At 25.5% G+C, this 21,966-nt stretch overlaps 4 protein-coding genes across 5 annotated transcripts; 1 reads left to right on the top strand and 3 right to left on the bottom strand.

Moving 5' to 3' along the window:
- Positions 1–389: 389 nt before the first annotated feature.
- On the bottom strand, positions 390–3,293 carry LOC126906689 (uncharacterized). Of its 2 annotated transcripts, XM_050687426.1 has the most exons (5): positions 3,082–3,293; positions 2,122–2,305; positions 1,277–1,560; positions 928–1,086; positions 390–696 (listed from the first exon to the last, which is right to left on the bottom strand). In XM_050687426.1, exons 1-5 carry the CDS (start codon positions 3,124–3,126, stop codon positions 454–456), a joined length of 915 nt encoding a protein of 304 aa, XP_050543383.1. In that variant the 5' UTR covers positions 3,127–3,293; the 3' UTR covers positions 390–453. The 2 variants fall into 2 exon arrangements, with proteins under 2 accessions (XP_050543383.1, XP_050543392.1); XM_050687435.1 differs by lacking the exon at positions 2,122–2,305.
- A 127-nt stretch (positions 3,294–3,420) lies between these two features.
- On the bottom strand, positions 3,421–5,298 carry LOC126906696 (probable 18S rRNA (guanine-N(7))-methyltransferase). The gene is made up of 6 exons (XM_050687448.1): positions 5,101–5,298; positions 4,965–5,002; positions 4,720–4,898; positions 4,364–4,557; positions 3,747–3,973; positions 3,421–3,687 (listed from the first exon to the last, which is right to left on the bottom strand). Exons 1-6 carry the CDS (start codon positions 5,134–5,136, stop codon positions 3,540–3,542), a joined length of 822 nt encoding a protein of 273 aa, XP_050543405.1. The 5' UTR covers positions 5,137–5,298; the 3' UTR covers positions 3,421–3,539.
- A 75-nt stretch (positions 5,299–5,373) lies between these two features.
- Positions 5,374–8,484, top strand: LOC126906704 (zinc finger matrin-type protein 2). Its single transcript, XM_050687459.1, has 5 exons — positions 5,374–5,569; positions 5,634–5,836; positions 6,143–6,216; positions 8,019–8,164; positions 8,228–8,484. The coding sequence occupies exons 1-5, from the start codon at positions 5,555–5,557 to the stop codon at positions 8,363–8,365; spliced, it is 576 nt and encodes a 191-aa protein (XP_050543416.1). The 5' UTR covers positions 5,374–5,554; the 3' UTR covers positions 8,366–8,484.
- Positions 8,371–17,123, bottom strand: LOC126906580 (inter-alpha-trypsin inhibitor heavy chain H4-like). The gene is made up of 17 exons (XM_050687205.1): positions 16,819–17,123; positions 14,350–14,516; positions 13,931–14,041; positions 13,708–13,846; positions 13,477–13,585; positions 13,133–13,293; positions 12,189–12,389; positions 11,860–12,034; positions 11,593–11,782; positions 11,235–11,427; positions 10,930–11,146; positions 10,739–10,854; positions 10,536–10,647; positions 10,159–10,221; positions 9,837–10,075; positions 9,631–9,767; positions 8,371–8,566 (listed from the first exon to the last, which is right to left on the bottom strand). Exons 1-17 carry the CDS (start codon positions 16,957–16,959, stop codon positions 8,539–8,541), a joined length of 2,499 nt encoding a protein of 832 aa, XP_050543162.1. The 5' UTR covers positions 16,960–17,123; the 3' UTR covers positions 8,371–8,538.
- Between the last annotated feature and the right edge of the window lie 4,843 nt (positions 17,124–21,966).

Below are 21,966 nucleotides of genomic sequence, written 5' to 3'. Positions count from 1 at the left end.
GCGTTACTTAGTCAATAAACAAAACTATTTACTACATTTATCAATTTTTGATTGTTAGTTGTTGACATAATTGGTATTACTATTGACATTATTATGTTTAAAATTTTACAGGCACACTGTTAGTATTACATATAATTTGAAAATCACAACTTTATTTGCACTTATCATGATGGTCCTAATATGTATGAGTTGTTTTGACTCACAATACATTCCTTTGAAATACACTACAGGTAAAGTCGATAAAAACACACAACATAACATCAATATGGAATACATAATTTATGACTGTTTAATTTTTTTAATTAAAAAAATTATTCCCGCTAATGAAAATAAATAATTACTAAATGAAAAGGATAAATTGGATGTAGGCAAGATTTATCAAATGAAAATTTAGAGTTATTAGATTTATATATAACATAATAAAATTATGATTACACTAATAGTATTTTATAATTATAACATACTAATAATAGTAGGTTGCATAGCTCTTGCGATAAAGAATCGAGTAGTGATAGATAATGCTTTTACCAAACTATTTTTTGTTTCTTTTGAAACGTCAGGATCAAGATCCAAAGCTTCTACCAATTTTTCAAAACCGTTCTCTATATCGACGGATTTAGGATTTGGTAACTTGTCTTGTATTAATGTAAGTCGTTCCAAAAACTCTTCTCCCGACATTTTGTCTAAACGAGTTTTCTGTAAATTAAAAATCCGTTATAGTAGTGTAATCATTTTCCATTGTTAAAAATAGTTAATATCAAAAATCAATATTGTTCTCAAATTTAGTCTAATACCAACGACTACTTTTAAAATAAATACATGGAAAACAAAATATAATTATTTTATCTTTAGTTACTTTTTTTTACATTTACGACCGTGGATCGTATCAACATATTTGTTTAATATTTTAATTTTAATAGAACCTACGTTATTAATGGCGATTTCGTTTTTATTTGCGCCATCATTATCATTCTGTGACTTTTCTTTGTGTTCACCTGAATTAGAACCCGTTATCCAATTTTTAACGGATAAATAAGGCTTTTTTACAGCATTTCCAACACTTTCAATGCCAAATTCTCGCTTACTCTGTAACCCAAATAGTATTAGCAAACGATATATTATTCAAAATGAAACATTTATAAAATCAAAAAAACCAATAAAATTTATTTATATCGATACCTAAAAGAATGTATCTAATTTTATGTAAATATGTATATACATTTTAATATAAAATACGTGCTGATAAATTTATGATGTTTAAGTTTTGTACACATACCAAAGCAACTTTTAGAGAGTCATAAAGGACGTTTTTACCAACTTCTGAAACCGAATCTCCGTTTTTTAAATCTTTAATTGCTTTAGCTGTGAGTGAGGCTGCTTTTGCTGCCATCATTATTATTTGATAATTATTAAGGCCGGGTACAAACATAGATCCCACTTTAAACATTAAAGGCGCGTAAGGACCAAGATCTTCGATCAAATCAAGACCTGTAGATAAAACATCAGGTTTCTTGCTTGATGCTAGTTTTTTAAGTTTGTTGGTCGGACTAGGTTTAGTATCTGTTAAACAATAATATTAATATAAATTGAATAGTAAATAATAACCGTGATTTATTGCACTCTTATCATATTTAATCTAGTCATTTAGCTATTCTACTTAAAGATTTAAATTTTGATCATGTTTATAATATACACTGTAATTTTTGGGCTATTTAATGTTAATAATAAGTAAATAAATGTTTGCTTATAAGTTATAACCATCATCATATACATTAGGAATTAATACATCAGCGCCGACAGAAGAGGAATGCAACTGAAGCAGTTAACTAGAATCCTAGTCTTAAAAATTTTAGGTCTGTAATATTTTTAAATATTACAGATATATATATATATATATGAAGACCCTAGTTTACAAAGGGTCTTCTTATGTCGTTTATATTTAATCAGGTTCCTTGTATATGGCAAAGGGGACTTTGTTAAATGATAAAATCATTTTGTCTCCGCTAACCAGAAAAGTTATCAGTTATTAAATTTTTTTTTTTATAAACTTTAATAGTAGAAGTAAAATTAGACATTTCGTCCCAAAATTAAGATTTATTATCTGATTACTATATTTATTACCAACACTTCGTGGAGAACTGATCTGAAATCTACCACTTAATAGAGCATCTCCAAGCGACATTATTTGATATGAGCCAGGATTACGATTTCTGTTAATTTGATCAATTGTTTCATAGTGCATATTAGCTGGGGCAACAGGGAGCGCATTACCAAAAAGATAACCATACAACGAGTAGCACGAAGTCTAGAAATAAAAAAATTATGAAACTTTACTTGATAAAATAAGGCATTACTGATAATATCAGTATTTGGAAAGGACGGATTGTTAATTCAAGAAGAGTTAAATGTACGAATACCCCATTTTCACATAAAGAATGTAGAATGAAACAAATTCTACATTTGATTGAAAAAAACTATTTTTTATTTATTTTGATAGATATTGAAAATGAATTTACAAGCCAATATAGGTACCATCGTTTTATTTATATTATTATTAATTTTAATAATTTCGGTCTCACAAATATTTTTTTTATTTCCATCCAAAATTTGTGACTCATATTTTTTGTTGTGCTCTAAATACATCTTCCGTTTTAGGTATAATTAAATATATTAATTCTTACATTTATTAGATATTTTTATTTTAAGTTTCTGGGTTAGTAAGGTTGATATATCTAAAATTGTACGAATTGTTTCGAGTATCAACCCACAATAATTACTCCTTGTTTTTTCAAGTAGTTAACAAATAAATGAAAATTAATGATTTTTATTGTGAAAATTTGAAACGAATACAATATTTTTTGAAAAGTTCTATTCAAAAGTGAAATTATGATTTTTGTTAATTTCCTTGAATTAATTCTACAAAATAATACTTATTCAATTAAATATAGTACCAGCTCTTGTAAGTTTAACTAAAGAAATGTAATTAAGTAAGCTCCAGAATAAAATAAAAGAAACTCTTATGTATTACATTGTTTATTTCATTGATAAAGTACCAAGTTATTTCATAATTAAATTACTTACTACTGAACATGCTAAGATTAAGATTTCCAAATTTGTAGATTTCATAGTAGTAATTTTATATTTATTATCAATTAGAAACTTTACTGAATAAAATGGATTAATAACTGAACTAAAATTGATGTATATTTAAGCACCATATGAAAAGTTTAATTTTTAATGTTTTGAGTTTATCATTTGAGTAAATATAGTTGTCAGTTGTATGTAAACATAGCCCAATATTAATGTGAATAATAGAAGGTATTCCTATCATATCTGACAAATTGTGGTAATGAACAGTAGAAATACATATTTTGCAATTTATAGTGTTCCTAATTAGCCTTGTAATAATTCAGTACTATATTATTAATGAGCAATTCCTTTAATTTTATATAGTTTAAATTATAAAAAATTAAAATTTCTCTAAAGAGTAGATAATAATAACATTAATAGATATTAAACAATATTTAATAATAAGATAGTTAAAATCGTCCACTTCTTGATCGTCCAGTATATTTTGTATCTTCTCGAGTTGTTTTACCTTGCCGCCTTCTTCTTTCTTTCTTTTCAAGGATCCATTCTCTACTTTTTTTTGTTAATTTAGATGCACGCCCTCGAGTCATATTTTCTCTAAAATAAACATATTAGTAAAAATTAAGTTCAATACATTTTTTTTTTCTATAAATCACCGTTTAGAAGTAAAATTGACTTGTGAATTATCTGAACTAAGTGCAGCAGGCATAGGCATAGCTCCACCAGTCATTAAAACTAAAAAGTATTTTTTTGCTTTAGTACTCTCTGGGAAATCAACTAATAAGCCTCCAAAAAATCCTGCTTTCCTTGCTTGAGTAACAACTAAATCAGTTTGATGAACATTTTCAGGATAAAACTGAAAAACAGCTCTAGCACTTCTACCCTATGAACAGAATATTGTATTTTATTTAAAAAAATAATTGTAATAAAAAAATAATTTATAAAAGTATGAAACTTAGATTTATAAGATCTTTGAAATTAGTTTACAGGACCTATAAAATAAAATAATTTATAGTAAAATGGTAAAACCATATAGTATTATTGGTTTTTAAAATATTAAGTTTGTACATGGTAGTAAGATAAATGGTTTAAAAAACTAGTTTTTAGTGAATTTAGTTGAAATTTATTTTATAAAGTCACAATTTTAACATCATTATACAATAAAATAATGTTTGGATCAACACCATTATAAACAAATAATAAAATAACATTAAAAATAAATATTACAATAAACAAATTTAAATAATAATATTATATTGACATAATTACATACTAAACTAGCAAGTAGCGTAGAAAATAATGTATGAAGTCTTTTAGCTGGCTTATGTGATGATTTATCAGCGTTACATAGCCATTGTAAAGTACTAACACTATATGCACCATCAAAAGTACCAGGTTGAAAAGGAACACCATTTCCTATATCACCTAACAATAAATCTCCTTCAACTTCTCTGTCTTTAGCAATCTCTACATGAAAAATAATATTTATAATTTTAAATAATTTTACTAATTACCTTGCATATCTTTTAACATAAATAATAATTTGTATATTATTTATTATTAAAATAAATTAACTATTTAATAAAAAGTAATTACATAAATAAAAAAAAATTGATTAATTCAGCTTACTTAACATAGATTCAGAGATATCCATTCCGAACCAGATATGCCCTGATTCTTCTGCAACACTACCGCTTAATCCTGACCCACAGCCTAAATCTAATAGCAAACAAGGCTGATTTTCAGGCAACATTAACAATTCCAAGCACCTACTTGCCATTTCTAGTTGAATGTTTATCATTCTAGAACTAAATTTTATTTAAAATAAATATAAGTACAATAAATTTAGTAAAAAGAATAGTAAATATATTTACTTTTGTGTATACTTCCTAGCTTCATCATCATTATAGAACTATAAATATACATGTATTGTATGTTTATTGAACACGAATAAGTAATTATTTTATAATAAAATATTAAAGAAATTATAAGTATTACAGTAAAACTTACTATTTCTGGAGGCGCCAAGTGTTCCGGTCTTGACATTTTTTAAAACTATACAATAAATCTAAATTATTTACTTTTATAAAATTGAAAAGTAAATTGGAAAGTTGTAACAAAAAATACAGCTTAACTATCCTCACTAAGATTTACTTAAAATTCTCCTTTTCCCTATTTATCTACCAGTGCAACCCTCGTGGGTTTGTTATCAACTAGATATTTAAATTTGTGTTATCAGTTCAAATAAAACTCGATAAAGCAATAATGTAATCAAGTTAATAAATAAATAATGTTATCATAAAATTAAACATTGTCCTATAATTTTTAAATTTCAAATTAAAATATATTTTAATCCATCACATTCATTTTGTTAAATCGTTTAAATATAGATTAATAAACGTAAAAATATAGCTTATTAAGTAATTTGAAAATTATTTCTACATAAACAATCAATTTGTTCAGAATGGCTTCTGGTAGTGTAAGTATTGATGAAATGTTCTTAATTATTACATTAAATCATTAAAAATAATATTAATATTCAGGATCATCGTCGAAAATGGGACAGAGAAGAATACGAAAAAATGGCCCGAAAAAGGCTTATGGATGATTTAGAAGACGATTCCAAGGATATTTCACCTATTAAAAGGGAAATGTTGAAACAACGAGATTATCGTGTGGATTTAGATTCTAAACTAGGAAAAAGTGTGGTAATTACTAAAGCTACACCTTCATCACAAAGTGGAGGGTAAGTCTTAGTGGAATTATTTTATTAATAGAATCAAAGGCACACTTTTATAGGTTTTTTTAACTAGACATTGGCTTAATAAAAGAATCATAGTATGGAATTATAATCTACAGGCAGATATGTCTTTATACATCTATTTATTTCTCATGTTCAATATCAAATAATTTTTTAATCAATATCAAACTACTTACTTGAATTGGCAAATTTTATATGTCACTATGTTTATGCATCTTAACATGTTATCTTTTTGAATATATATTTTTATAAGTATAAAAAAAATATAAATTTTTTGAACATTTTTTTCAGGTATTACTGTAATGTCTGTGATTGTGTTGTAAAAGATTCAATTAATTTTTTGGATCACATTAATGGGAAAAAACGTAAGTTAATAGAACTATTTATTTTTTAATACTCATGTTCATAGGTGTAACAAGATATTTGTGTCTACAGGGACTGAAGTCCCACCATTTTTTGAAAACTATTTAATGTCATGCTAAGTTTTTACTTTTTTACTTTTGTTATCACAATAAAACTGACTAATCAAGACCTCAGTTCATGCATTTAACAAATAACTCTATATGTAAAACCCATCTTTTTCATAGAAGTTTTGAAATCAGATATATTGTGTAACACGTTATTTGAAATAAATTTTCAGCTAGATAATATCAATTTATTATTTAAGTTACTAAATATATAAATCAAAACTTCAATAAAATAAAATCTGTTGGTTTATCATTTGAAAATTAGATATTATTGCTACAAAATATGTGTAAAACGTTTTTTTTTTTTCAACAATTTTATTTAAATCCTAGGGAAATTATTTTATCTTTCAATTTACATTAATATCTATCCCTACATAATATTTTCATGAATTAATTTTAGTGAAGACGTAAATAAATATTTGATTAAATATTAGGTTTCTAATGAGTTTAAAACTCAATTTTTCAGTAAAAACAGAACTACCTTGTATTTAAAAGTATCTTTCCCTAGTGACTATCATAAATTTTCTTAATTAAGTGCTAAGTGCAAAGTTTATTCCTAAAGTATACTATTAGGCATTTATGAGACTCTTTCGCCACATGATTTCTGAAAATATTTTTATTAACTTAATCAAAACTCTTCAATTCCTACTACAGTTCATTGTAGTTCATCCTTAAATTCTAATGGTATCCAGTTACATTATAAAGGAGATTCATTTAATGGATTGTTTTTTTGTTTTTGGCTTCCCTTCTAGAAAACATTTGAAAAGTTAGGGAATTCTAAAATCAAAATATTATGGCAACTTAATATTAAATATAACTTAATAATAATTTATAATATTAATACCTAATAATAAACTGTAATATTAATATAATAATAGTAGGTTTTTGTTTATTATTTTTACAAAAAAAGGAATATATAGCAAAACGAGTTCTTTTTCTAAAGGAACTCGATCTGGCGCGTGTTTATTTTAGAAAATGTAATGAGGATCTGGAATGCTCCTTTTTTAGGAAGTGAACGAGGAATAGAATATGTTTTGTTTAAAAAGAGATTTTACCAACACTGTTTATTTGAAATCCTAATGTTGCTAAGGATTAGTTATGTCTTTAGTGATTTAGCATAGCATTTTATCCTATGCAGTTTTTAATCATAAATTATTGCCACCATAACATGACTATTTCACTATTTGTTATATTTAAAATATTCCTTCATTAATTTACTGTAATATTAAAGCTGATGCTCAATTTATGTATGCTGTCCTTAATAATTCATTTGATGCTTCTGATCTTCTCTCATGTGTTACATTTAAAGTTTCTTCTCAAAGCATCAGAAATCAATATGTTTTTTATATTCTTGCTCACTCTATTTCTTATAATAATAATTATACTTTACTTAGAATTCTCAAATCATTAAATCTTGAAGACCTTTGTTGAAACTTAATCATGTTCACTTATTTATGCTTATCTTATAGTTATTATTACCTACTATTTATTTACATGTAATTGTTATTTTCAGAGTTATTGTTTAACTATTATTAGTGTGAATTTTTGTATTGTTTTAAGTGTATTATCACTTTCTAGAAAATTAATTTTATTATATTAATTCACTTCAATTTGTTTGTAATGGCCATTTGGTGTTAATATTCTAATAAAAATATTTTATTAATTTTTTAATTATGATTTTTATTATTCATTAATTTTAGATCAAAGAAATTTAGGAATGTCAATGAAAATAGAAAGGTCATCTTTGGACCAAGTAAAGAAACGTTTTGAAATAAATAAAAAAAAAATGGAAGAAAAAAAAAAAGATTATGATTTGGAACAACGTCTAAGAGAGTTAAAAGAAGAAGTAATTATTTAAATAAAATTGTTTTATACAAAATATATTTTATCTTTTATCTGTTAATTGTAGGAAGAAAAATTAAAGGAATATAGGAAAGAAAAGAAAAAGGAGAAAAAACGGAAACATGATGAACTTGATGAAGACCCCCATAATGATGAAATGGCAGCTTTAATGGGATTTTCAGGTTTTGGTTCATCAAAAAAATGAAAAAATTAAAAAAAATATTAATCACATTTATTAAAAATAATGATACATAAAATATAGACAATGCATAAAAAATGTGTAAAGTATATGTTAATTAATTAAAAATCCAGTTAAATAACTTATATGACTTGTAAGACTTTCTTTTATTTTTCTATTAATTATCAAAACTCTTAAGTTTAAATTGTACAGCAAATGCCAGCATAGCTAAAACAAGACAAAATGGATAAAGTTTATTGATTAGTTAATATAAATTATCAAATGTATAAATTTAAGTAAAATTATTACATTAATTATTCTTTTTTTTTAAAATTTCAAATGGGCGATGCCCAATAACAATTTTACATAGCCTACAGATAAGCGCAATTATTCGGTATTATGATTATAGTAGAATAAATTATTTAAGTATACATTAAGAGATAACAGAATTACAAATAAAAATATCAACATTACGAGTATTTACAAGTCGCATGAATCTCGTTAAAGGGTAATTATTTATTATCATTAATAATTTATTGTCATTTATTAAAACCTTTAATCAATTATTTAAATATTGCACAAAATATCTATAAAAAATACATATGAATGTATAGCAATGAATAATAATTTAAATTTGCTTATTTTTTAAAATTATTTGAAATACTTAATAAAGAACTATTTTTTCTTCATAATCACTTACAATCAGTATTGTATACGTTTTTTAGAAGTAATATAATTAATCGAATAATGAGAGTAGTCCTGTGTTCCGATTTTATTACATTATCAAAGGCATACATTATCAGTCAGAATAAAAGTTATTTAATGTTAAAACTATATTAAAAATAAAAAATAATTGACTGAAAAGTCATAAAAATATTAAAATATGTTACCATTATCAGCTCAATGTTACTATTATACTGACACATCTTTTTTTAGTTTTAAATTTATACTTAAATTTAAACTAATATTAGCCATAAGTGATGAGCTATTACTATAGAATAGGTATTATTTAGACTGTAATTAGTTGATCATAACTTTGATCTATACATTATATATATACCTATTTAAATATGTAATTTTCTAGAAGTTTTTTTTTACACTGTCGAAGAATCGAAATTCTGGTGGAGCATAAATTGTAATTGTGTAACATTTTTTGTTTGAATATTTTATCATATATATATTTAAATTACTTAATCAATTATTATTTGGAGATAATTAAGAAAGTTTTATCTGGCCTATTCATAAAATTGATTTTAAACAGACTACTGCGTAAAGATGTAGAATTTACTTACGTATTTTCTATTAAACAAAATAGTGATACATAGTTATCAAACGAATCCAGAATTGTTGAAATTGCACAGTCTTTTAAATGTTTACAACTACCTGCAGTGTTGTCTGGCGTGGTGCAGTTTTGATAAGACTGATCAGTCTAAAAAAAATAATAAATAAATGTAAAAATTAATTTCATAAGTTATTTTCTGTATAATATTTATCTTACCGTATTCAATAATACTTGATATGTGGTATTTGTTGCACTTATTGTAATATTTGGTTGATTACTATTAGTTCCATTTAACCATGTCAGTTCACTTAAGGAGTGCAAAGTTAATGATTTTTCTGATGTTTCATTTATTTGAGGTTCAATTTCGATTTTGGTAAGAGTGTCAGGTTCTTCTTCTTCTGCTTGTTGAATATTAGCACTTGAACCATATGATTGAGTGGCTGAAGGTTTACCAACTGGTCATCATAAAACAATATTTTTTGTAAGAAAAAAAGAGTTTACTATATTAAAATAATTTATTTTACTTTGGAATACTAACTTTTCAAAGATATTGGACCACGGTGTACTGTCATTGCTGGAAGGGCCATTGAAGAATAGAGCACTAAAATATAAAATACAAGTCTTAACTATTGTAACTTATATTAAAAAAAAATGTTTTAAAAACACATTGGTGAGAATTAAAGGGGAGTTGTAAAAAGAAACATTAGATTGTTTTATGGCAACGAGAATTTATTTTGGATGAGGAATCTAAAGAGAGAAAGGTTTTATAAATTGAAAAAATAAATTCAGGTCCAAAGTTTTTCTAAATTTTCATTTAATAATCTTTAATTTTTAAGTTCAATAAAAACAAATGTATTAACAATAGTTTTTTTTATTAAATTGTAATTCTTTTTTTTTTTATAAATAACTACTTACAATTATTATAGCTAGATGACTGCGTGGGTCTAATTTTTTGAGGTTCTGCGGATGTAGTTGTATCATTAGGTTTAACGACCACCAAAGATGTTAAAGGTGTGACAAATGAATACTAGTTACAAAAAATATATTCTTAATATTAATTAAAATTAATAAAATGTTTAATGCATGTGTATTTTTAAATAATGATTGTAAAGATTTACCTTAAGTGCTAACTCAAGGGCTTTAGCTTTAGCAGAAGAATTTTCATTCTTATTTAGATCATATTCATCCAACAATTGTTGTATGTGTAAGTATGCCCATAACTTTTCTAAATGACCTGATGACATTACATTAAATTTAATATTGAGTTCGAATTTAATATCAAATTTTTTTTGAAAGTAAGTGTACTAACCCACTTGGGTGGTAATTGTCACATTCTTGGGTTGATTCCACCAAGGTCCAATGGGGCAGATACTAATACCAGAATCTGTGAAATTTCCATCAATTGAATCGGCATTTAAGGTACTGTTAAAATTTTCATTGTGGTCCCTTAAAGCACCAGCTACAACTAATTCAGTGCCACGGAATAATAAGTTGAATATTTGTTTAGTAACTGTACGATTATCTACCTATATAGCACATTATGATGAATAATTTGTAAAATGTAATTTTTTTTTATTGCTATTAAATATTTTATTTAATTATTAAAATTATTACTTGTGCGTCAATATATTTAAAAGTAACGTTAGACAACACTGGTGATGATATTTCTTTGTAAAAGTTCCTCAATTGCAACGAAGCATCTGAAGCCTCATAAATAGTCCTTGCGAAACCCGAATTGTTTAGTGATAATTTTTTGAGAAAATCCATATCCGCACCTTCTCCAAATCCTAAACTGAATATGGGATATCTGAAAAATATATGTATATATTGTTTATAATTCATGATACTGTTTTATCGAGTAAGGCTAGATTCATGTTAAGAATATATATTCTTGCTCGATTTTTGTATGACGTATGGATGATTAATATACTTAAAAACGCGCGGAAATTTAAAAGTAATTTGTAAGTATTACTTTTCAAGGTACGACCGCAAGTTTGAAACGTATTTGACGAGTTCCTGTGAATCTGTTATACCAGTCGTTGGTTCACCGTCGGTAAGGAATACTATTATAGGTTTTGGTGCATTTGAACCAACTTCAAACTTCGTTTCTCCCATTTTGGCTATAGCAATAGCTTTAGTGAGAGCGTCTTCCATATTAGTACCTAATGGAATATATTTAATTGTTAAATTTATTTTTGCGTTACATCATCGGATTAAAATCATAAAGATATTTTCTTACTACTCTCTGGCGTTAGATCTTTAATAAATTTCTTTGCGGATTCTATATTCTCTGTGGTTGCTGGGAAAACAAAACGGCTTTCACTAATTGCTGCCAAGGATGAATTTACTTCTTGTTTAACGCCCATATCATCCCAACGCGTAGACGTAACTTGGGTAGCATTTAAAGTCCAAACCTATGTAAGAATTCATTCGAGTGTGCAATAATTGTGTTATTTCATATATTAAAATAAAATTAGTTTTTATCTCTATTGGAAATACAAGTCACATATAATTGTAAAGTAAATTATTTTAGGGCATTTTTTATGAACTAATTTTCTGTTTGTATACCTGTGCAAAATCTGAGAACAATATTATAGTAAAAAAGTCTTCAGGAAGTATTTCGGATAAAATTTGTTCCATTGCGTCCTTAACCTGAGGCAATTTTTGACCGTGCATTGAACCACTGACATCCAAAACGAATATGACGTGAGTTCTTAGAGGTTTCAAATCAGTTGGTGTAAAGAAATGCACGAAATATCCATCGTCAATCTTGACATAACAAATTAATATTTGTACTTTCATTTATATTATAACTATAAAAATTTTTATTTATTTTTTCGAAATTGTTCTGACTATTTCTTAAATAGATAAAACATAAGCAATTGACACGTTTTAAAAGTTAAAATAATTGAAATTATACACGAAAGTATTGGATTATTTTTAAAGAAATTTTATCCAAATTGGCGAATACAGGAGTAAATATTTTTTAGAAAAGTTATTTATTTCACCTTAATAATAAAAATAGCTTTTGTTTCGAGTAAAGTAAACTCTTTACAAAAATATTTTTAGATATTTAGATCCAGATATTATAAATTACACTAAAATGAATCATTTATTTGAGAAACGATGTAAATCCAAAATATGTATTTTTGACACTCAGTGACGACTCACTGTTTACTAAAATTTTATTATCAATTTTTTTTTTTTTATAAATATTGTTAAAGGTGTAAATTTTAAACAAAACAAATATGAATTTTATTTGATGTAATGAAAAGTTAATGATTGTCAAGTTATATTTCTATTTAAATATAAATGTAACGTATCAAATATTAGTCTTTGATTACGTTTAAGCACTACTAGTAAATGTTAATTGGTTTAATCGTTTGTACAAAAATATACATAGCTAAGCTTTTTTTTATAAGAAACCAATTACTTTAAATTAAAATGGGACTACGAAACAGAGCGGTGAATTTCGTAATGTTTGTTTTATCTAAATGCGTATAAATAATTACAAGGACTTGGTTTGGTGTAGACTTATGATCAACGTCGTATTGGACTATGAATTGACCTATAACACCTTGTTCAGAAAACGTTAATTGTTCTTTTACTGACGGACTCCATGTTATCGTTGTTGAGTTGCCCGATGTGCGAGTGATTTGTGCCAATTCGTTTTCTACAAACCATAAATTACATTATAATTCGTAAAATTTATAACAGATGGAAAATTTATGCATTTCGTCATTCCTCAAAAGACAATATTTTAATTATTTGCAAATAAGTGTTCTTAGAAAATATAAATCACGCGGTATTATTCACAGCTAACACGAGAAAACAAATGAGAATTTTATTAACTTACTGGTTACTTTCGTTTCAATTTCATTAGTCGTTTTAATATTAGGAACTTCTAGTGTGGTTATGTTTGAAGCTTCTTCGATATCAACAATAACTTTTAGATTTTTCACTACCTAAGAAATATAGAAAACAAAAGAAAATTTGAATCAGGACGATTTTAAACATTTTAAATATTATTTCAATTAAATTGATTACAATAAAAATAGTCATTGTTATTTTAAAAAGAATTAATTACCTGTCCAGGTTGTATATTAATGATATTGCTGTAGACACCCATCTTTCTCGGCAAAAACTGATCATAAGTCAGATTAAAAGTTACTTTTTTTTCAGCTTCTACGTTTACAGATACTGTAAATTTATTGGAATCTCTAGCACTAAACAGAATTATTTATAATTTAAGTAAATATGTATAATATGTACAATCTTGAATGTTGAAACTATTTATTAAACGTTTTTACTTTTGTTCAACATGAGCGGCCGTTTGTCCAGCGTGCACTGCTGCTATATATTCTTCTTTAGCTTCTTTTTTTTCCTTTACATATGCCTCGTAAACTTTTTCATTGATTTCCCTAAGGAAAAGAATTGTACGTTAAATGTCGTGTGTTTTGTTATGAGATCTAAGCCAAAATAGTAATTAATTATAGTAACACCATATTATATATAATAAAGAGACAACATTAAAACTTATTTATTAAACATTGAACTTATTTGACTACCATCATAACAGAATAACGCAAAGATCATATTTTTCATAAGCTATCGTTTAACAGTAAATCATTCGAGATTCTTTGGTAAAGTTAATGATATCTTTTAGTGTGTTTCGTCTATATGAAAGATACCAAAATAATTACTGAATCTTTTAATTTACTATACTTACATTAAAAACTTGGAAATAAATGCAGTTTCTGGTAATGTTACGAAAAATTGTACTTCCTGTGATGTGTTACCTTTATTGGCCACGCGACTTGAAACCGTAGTTTGGGCATAACGATGCTTGATCCTCGAGTGTATAACATAACTGTAGATGTCACCTTTAGATGGAGGCTAGAAAAAAAATTGAGGTGAAAATGGCTTATAACTAATGAATTTAATTAAAATCGTTTTATTTTCTTGAATTAAAATTCATGTAAATTACGCACTGTAATAAAAATAAAAAACAATATAAAATCTAGAAAAAATACTAAATGAATAATAATATAAGGGTAAATTTTGAATGTCACTATCAAAAAAATAAATGAATTTATCATTCTTACGAATACAAATAATGTCTTTAGTTTTAAATTTACTAATAGTCATTAAAAATCATTATTGATTTTTTGATTTACTATACAATGAAAACATAATAAATTTATTAGTTTGGGTTGTAAAATAATTAAATATATAAATAAATAAATGAAATATGCAATTGAATACCAAATATCTAGAATCTAGAATTAAAGAGGCATATCAACCAATTCCTTACTTTTCAGGCGAGCAAAATTAAATTTTCATTTCCCATTTAAGCTAATGAATAAATATTACTTATAAAAAAAATATACTCAATATCTTTAACGGTACATTATTTTCATAATAAAAGAATATTTTATATATTGGTTAAAATAGACTAATAATCAAAAGATCCCAATTTTGGTGACACACTTTAATTGTAGACACGCAATTTAATAATAGAATTTATATCATTCGTAGAATAAGAATTTTTTTCCAAAATAATAACTTTATAGTTTTATTGAAATAAAGTAATAAAATGCCTTATTTTTTGTATATTAAGTTACGACAAAATTATGTTAATAAATCATCAAATAGATATTTTATGGTAGCGATCTGCGCTTTGGAACTACCTAATTTAAGGTAAGCTATCTATGTAAAATAGTAATTTAAAAAAAAAGTTATATACTTAATTTAAATATTAAAATTAACATTTTTTTACATTTTTAATTGTGAAAATTTTTTAGAGATTTCAAGATTGATTTGTTGAGCCTTTGTAATCCTAATCTTACTAATGTCTTGAAGTGAAAGTCCCTTATATTATTTTATATTAATTATAGATAATTAAATGATAAACTACTTCATAGTCAATACCAGAAGTATTTACCAGAAAAAAAGAATTTACGGTATACTCTGATTTGTGAACATATACTGATATATAATTAGTACATAAGTACTATTATTTTAGGGTATACGTTAATTAGGAAAATGTTAGTGAGTATACGCCTTGGAGCTGCGTATACCCTCAAAACTTCACTGACATTAACTGGTAAATAGAATAGTATTACACATTAATTACATGATGTATAAACAATATTAAGTTAACCTTAGTGAGGTTATCATGATTTGAGTATTTAAACATATAAATTTCTTTACAAATATTGGATCAAGTTAAAAATAATTATTATTTATTTCAGAAATCTTCTGTCAGATATATAAAACTATAATGTAAATATATAATTATAAATAATCAAGTACATATTAAAAATGTGAGATACTTGACTTTGATTGAAAATTTAGACACTAAAATACGTAGTAAATATTTAAATTAAATTTTAGTCAGCTTATATATTTAACATGAAAAATATTTATAAGATTCCATCGCAAAAATAAATAAAATTGTTATATCATTTTCCAGTTTCAAAACCGGATTTAGGAACACATAGATAAAGATCATTGTTTATAACTTTATGCCTGCGGATAAATGCACTTATTTCATCAGATATTTTCTTAAATAACTTAATTATAATTTTAATTGTTCCACTTATCTAAAGGATTTTCTGCTGTATTCTCAAGGTTTCTTTAAATTGCTTTTTATTATTTTTTTAAAGTAACGAATGGTAATTTTGCTATAGCAATTAAATTATATTTTAAACAGAAAAAATATGCTAGAAACAGATTTTTACGAATAATTGTTTTGTCTTTCAACTTTAAAAAAGACCTAGAACTTTGAAAATATATTTTCTGAAGAATTTTACAGTGGCTAATTAATTATATTAAACTACTTTACTTATGAAACTACGTTAAGATAATAATAGCAGGGCGTTATTAATCTAATAAGATTATGAATTATATTAATTCATAAAATATATTTATAGTAAAGCCTTCAATGGACAGTAAGAAAACCTTTTAATAGATGCTGATTAAGTGGAAAATCTAGCTTAAAATAGCTAATAAAATGGATGGTAATTAATTTGTCGATGATACTAAGCTAGAAATATAGTATATAGATTCTCGTACAATTTATACTTTAAATGTAAATTTTTTTTTATTAAATTGGATGTTTGCCATGGAATTTTAACTAACAAATATATTAGAACTTTTTGTTTAATTAACATGATCGTTGAACATTATTACGTACCGATAAGTTGACTTTTGATGGTTGTTTATCATCAGTGATTAAAACGATAGAATCATCATCAGCAGGCCATGGCGCTGCAGTTAAAATGGATAAGTTAAATGCGAATAGGACAAACAACACGGCGGCGTTGCACGCGTACATTATTGGTAATGACGCGGCGACTAGCGTTCTATTGTATTTTAATGGACTTCAGAATTCAAATGAGCCGGTCGGTAAGAGCTGGTCAACTGTGACCGTATTCGGACTAGATCACCGGTAAACTGATAATAGTATTGAAATTATAGTACTCGTAGTTGTCGGTAGTAATAGTCCACGAAACAGCTGTTGCACTTATTAAATATTTTCCACCATAGTTGTGACGCGTAGAATAACGAAAAAACCCATATTGACCCCACTATACTAACGTTATTGGCTTGTTTGTTATTTTTTGTTATTAAATTTATACATACACGTACGAGACTTCATATGCAGACTAACCCGTCAGTGGCAGAGCGTATGGGAAACCAATGTTTCTCAGTAAAGAAAGGTTAGAGCAGGTTTCTTCCAACTAAATATTATATTTTATGAGTCATAAGAAATTTATGTGACATTACTGTTAAAACATTAATTATTAAAATGTTATTTTTTTAATAACGCCTAAGGAATAAATGATTGATGTGTTATAACTATTAGACGTCAATCAATATCGATCAATATATGTCGAAGTTGAACAAATTTATTAAATATATTTATATATATATCATTAAACTTGTCTTCAGAGTATAATTAACGAAATAGGAGTTCATTTTGATTATGGAATAATTTACCAATTTTTTTAAATTAAACACTATCTACAGATTTGAATCGAAGCGTTTCTTATAATAGCGATTTTAATTATTGTGAGATATCTTCTGTACTTGACCCAACTATGCCTCATCCATTCTGTGTTGCGACCTTACTGTGCTACCATATTTTATTTATTAGATTATACAGCTTGATGAAAGCCATCACGATTCTTTTGGAAAAGAGGTTTTTTTCTTTTTATATAGTAACATTGTTAGGTTGATCACAAACACAATAAATGGTTTCTTAGTTTGAGTATCAATCAGATACGAGCGCGTTATCCTTCCATACCTGTCTTTTCGATTTAGTCATACTATTCTACTAGATAGTCTATTAAATTAGTATTCAATTTAAAACTCAACGAAAGATTAATTCTCGGTTAATAAATATTTTTAAGTTGACCATTTTTAAAGAAATTTCGAAGTGTACGATCAGGAGTGTATTTGTAGATTATACAATTGAAGTGGTGCTGTTTAGGCAATTGCATGGGTAATTGCAAAATATATTTAATAAGAATAATGAGTATAAATGCCTAAAAATTTTAGACACGTCATTGTATGTAATCGGTGATTGCTTCAATAGTAAATATATTATATTAAATAATAGCTAAATAGAAATATAATGAATACAAATTGTTCAAACTATATATTTATACTAAATAAAATTAAAATTATTTTAAAAGTATTATTAATTTAAAAACTAAAAAATATTAAAAATATTAAACTCAAAAACAACAAAAAATTACTGAAGTCACAGATACTTATTTCGGAATCAATGTTACCATTATCAACGCTAAACATATATTGACACCTCAACTAGAAAAAACTCCCTTATATAACCCTTACTTTAGTAAAATATTATTTTAGTAACATCTAAGAATAATAATTTAAGAGATTTATTAGATAATCCTAAAGATAAGGTAGAAGAAGGGGGAAATCAGGCATTTATAAAATACAATGTGAAAGTTGTAATAAATGTTACGTAGGACAAACAAAAAAAATATAGGGGTGAGGTTTAAAGAGCACTTAAGAAACATTAAAAATGAAGAATTTGAGAAATCTCTAGTGGCTGAACATTTATTGACACATAATCACTTCATTAAAATCATAAAACTATTGAAAACATAAATAATTACAAAGAACTTAATATTAGGGAGGCAATAGAAATGTTTTAAAATAAAAACAATTTAATTAATTGGGATCTTGGCCCACTGAAAAATTCATTATTAAACTTGTGTAAATTGTCAAAATGTGATAATATTACTTAGTGATAAGGTCACTAGGGGTATATAAGGGAGTTTCTTCAGTATGTGTTTAGCATTGATAATGGCGACATTGTTTCCGAAATATTTTCTGTAATTTTCTGTGGCTTTTGATTTTAATATTTTTTAGTTTTTAAATTAATAATATTTTTAATAAAGTTTTAATTGTACTTAATTAATTAGCCACAAGTGATAAATTTTTATTATATTTAGTTATATATATTTTGGAGTGGTAACTATGTTAACTTGACTAATTAAAAAGAAAAAAAGTTATACAATTTTCTTAGTTGTATTAGTTGTTGATTTAGCTAAATAAAACAACAATTAAGTAGGTTTGAGTGACTCAGAAATTTGCAGGGGAAGTGCTATTATTTACCTGTCTCCATAAGTAGCAGATTTTTAAGTGTTAATACTTAAAAATATTTACTGAATGAAGTTGAGTACGGGTTTGATACACATGACATATTATATGTTTACTTTCATTTAACTTTTATTGTTGTGTACACGATTAAAAAAAGATGTTCATTTTCATTAAAAATGTTCCTATTATTTCATCACATGTCCTAAAAAGTATTTTATGTAGGTATTATTATTTTAGTTTAGTAGAACTATAAAGTCTGAGCTGGATACCCCCCAAAACGGCCCCGGCCGTTTCCTCTNGTATTTTTTAAGATGATGTTTATTGCATGGAATTGTTTTATTACACAAAAATATTATATATTTTATTTAAAAATGTTTTCATGTACTATGACGCGGCTCCAAGCAGTGCACAATTAGGTCAAGTCGTACATTTGTTTTGAAATTCATGCATTTTTAGATAATTTGAATTAAATATGAAAAATAATCACTTAGTACAATAGTTAAAGTTCAAGAACAATTTCGCTATCTCAGTTGTGTAAAAAAATCCAAAATATTAATCTTTTTTTTACCTTCATTTTATAGTGAATTAGTACAAATTATAGTTATTAGAAAAAAACACGTAGAGCAGTTGTATACAACTACTCTACGTATATATTTTATAATATTTTCTATGTTATAGCATAGAAAATATTTGTTTTTCTCGAAGTCAATTCGAAAATTTTCAGCTTCGCATCAAAGCTGAGAAGTTGTCGATTTTATTATTATGTATTTTTTCGTGTCTGTCAATAAAAATACTTAGTTCTTACTGTGGCGATATAGACGATTTATACGTCAAAAGAAACTGAAATTAATATAGTTAAACCCTATGAGTTTCAAAAATTGTAAAAATCCCCATTCATTTTAGAAATTTTGAAAAATATTTCAAAATTACGTAACTATAAAAAAAGCACATATTCAGAATTGATTTGTATTTTAAAATAGCTATAACTAATTTTTTTAGTTTATGGATATTAATGAAATGTATGTAACCAATACTAGAAATACTAAACATTTTTTTGACATAATTTTTATTCAAAATGAAATTTAAGTACAGAAAGAGTTTAAACATCTTTTCAATCTTTAAAAACGTTTTGAAACGGAAAGTTTTGATAAATGACTGGGAATATGGTGGAGAGTTTCTTATCTCTTTTTTAGATGTTGAGTGGCTTTAGCCAGGAAAGCTGTACTTTAGGTTTTAAATTAATAACACATAATTTTAGGTACGCAAATGTATACACCACAACTCGCAATTGACACTCTTGAATATTGGTACATATACGACCTGACTATAGCCAGGATGGGTAGAATCCATCCTGAATTTTTATTCGGAGAACTAAAAATATAATTATTTTTACAAAATAATAAAAAAGCATATATACACCTTTTTTTATTTTAACGGGCATATGTTTTGCACATTAAAATAAAATTTCATTGAAAAATTAAACACAGGCGCTATAGGAAAATTGTTCAGAGGGTGTAATTAAGTAAACTTTTCTTCCTTCACCATTAAAATTGTTTTTATTTTTTTGATCATTAATGTTAAAACTGTTTTTTGCCTTCGAGTAAAGGTTTTAATACAAATTAAAAAAGAATTTATAAAAATGTAAAAATTGGTTTTTCAAGGTGTAATGACAATGTCAATGATTAATTTGTCCAGTAATTATTGAAATATTTTTGTGTCAGTTTTTTTTAAATAGTACAGCAAATACCAGCATACCTGAAAAACAAATTTTTAAGAGATCAAATTTGACTAGTTGCAAATAGTTTAAACTAAAAATATATAGCTGAATTTTAATATTAAATTACTATACATTTTATTAAATATTTATTTGTTCTTACAGTCAATAAAAAAAAAACGTCCTTGTTCATAGGTTAAGTTGACATACCTTAGTTATATTTAGGTTATGCTAAAAAAATATATTCCCCAAGAAAGAGTTACATCCTGTTCCTTAAGAAATGTTTAATATATAATACAATTTTTTAATTACTCCATAGAGTAATTACAAATATTTAAAAAGGGAAATCGATCTAATGACCTCTAAGATATTCTCCTGAATAATTTTAGATTTAATTTTTACAGTAACTGAGCATGTTCAACTAATTATAATTTAATTATTTTATATATAGAAATTTCAAGTACAAATAATGAAAAAAAAACAACTTTGCCCATTTTATTTTTATCTAAAAATCCCCTACTCAACAAAATTACAGTGTTTTTTANCTAAAAATCCCCTACTCAACAAAATTACAGTGTTTTTTAAAAAAAGGTATAAGTTTCTTTAAAAAGAAATGTATGTGTTCATTTAAATTATTTTCATAAAAATTTCATTATTTGATTAATATATTTTAAAATATGTTCATAAAAAGTTTTTAAACATTACTGTATTATTTTAAATACAAAAATATCATTGCCCCATCATCAACTTTCTCTACTCTTCTTCTTCTTCTTCTTCTTCCTCGCCTTAATCCCAACTACTTTGGGTCGGCCATCCTTATCCTTAGCTTCTCCACTCTTTCCTTAAATATAATTTAAAAATTCTACTTTCATGATTTATTAAATCGTTAATGTTATCGTGCTGTATCATTTGAATAACATTTTATTATTATTTTTGTTTGACTTAATATTATATTTTATTAACACTCTACTGTTTATTATGTTTTTTTTC

This window comes from Daktulosphaira vitifoliae, unplaced genomic scaffold, assembly GCF_025091365.1.
Source record: "Daktulosphaira vitifoliae isolate Bord-2020 unplaced genomic scaffold, ASM2509136v1 Scaffold_1, whole genome shotgun sequence".
Classification (NCBI taxonomy): Eukaryota; Metazoa; Arthropoda; class Insecta; order Hemiptera; family Phylloxeridae; genus Daktulosphaira; species Daktulosphaira vitifoliae.
The sequence above is the reverse complement of the archived record's forward strand: the minus strand, read 5'-3'. Positions and strand labels throughout refer to the sequence as shown.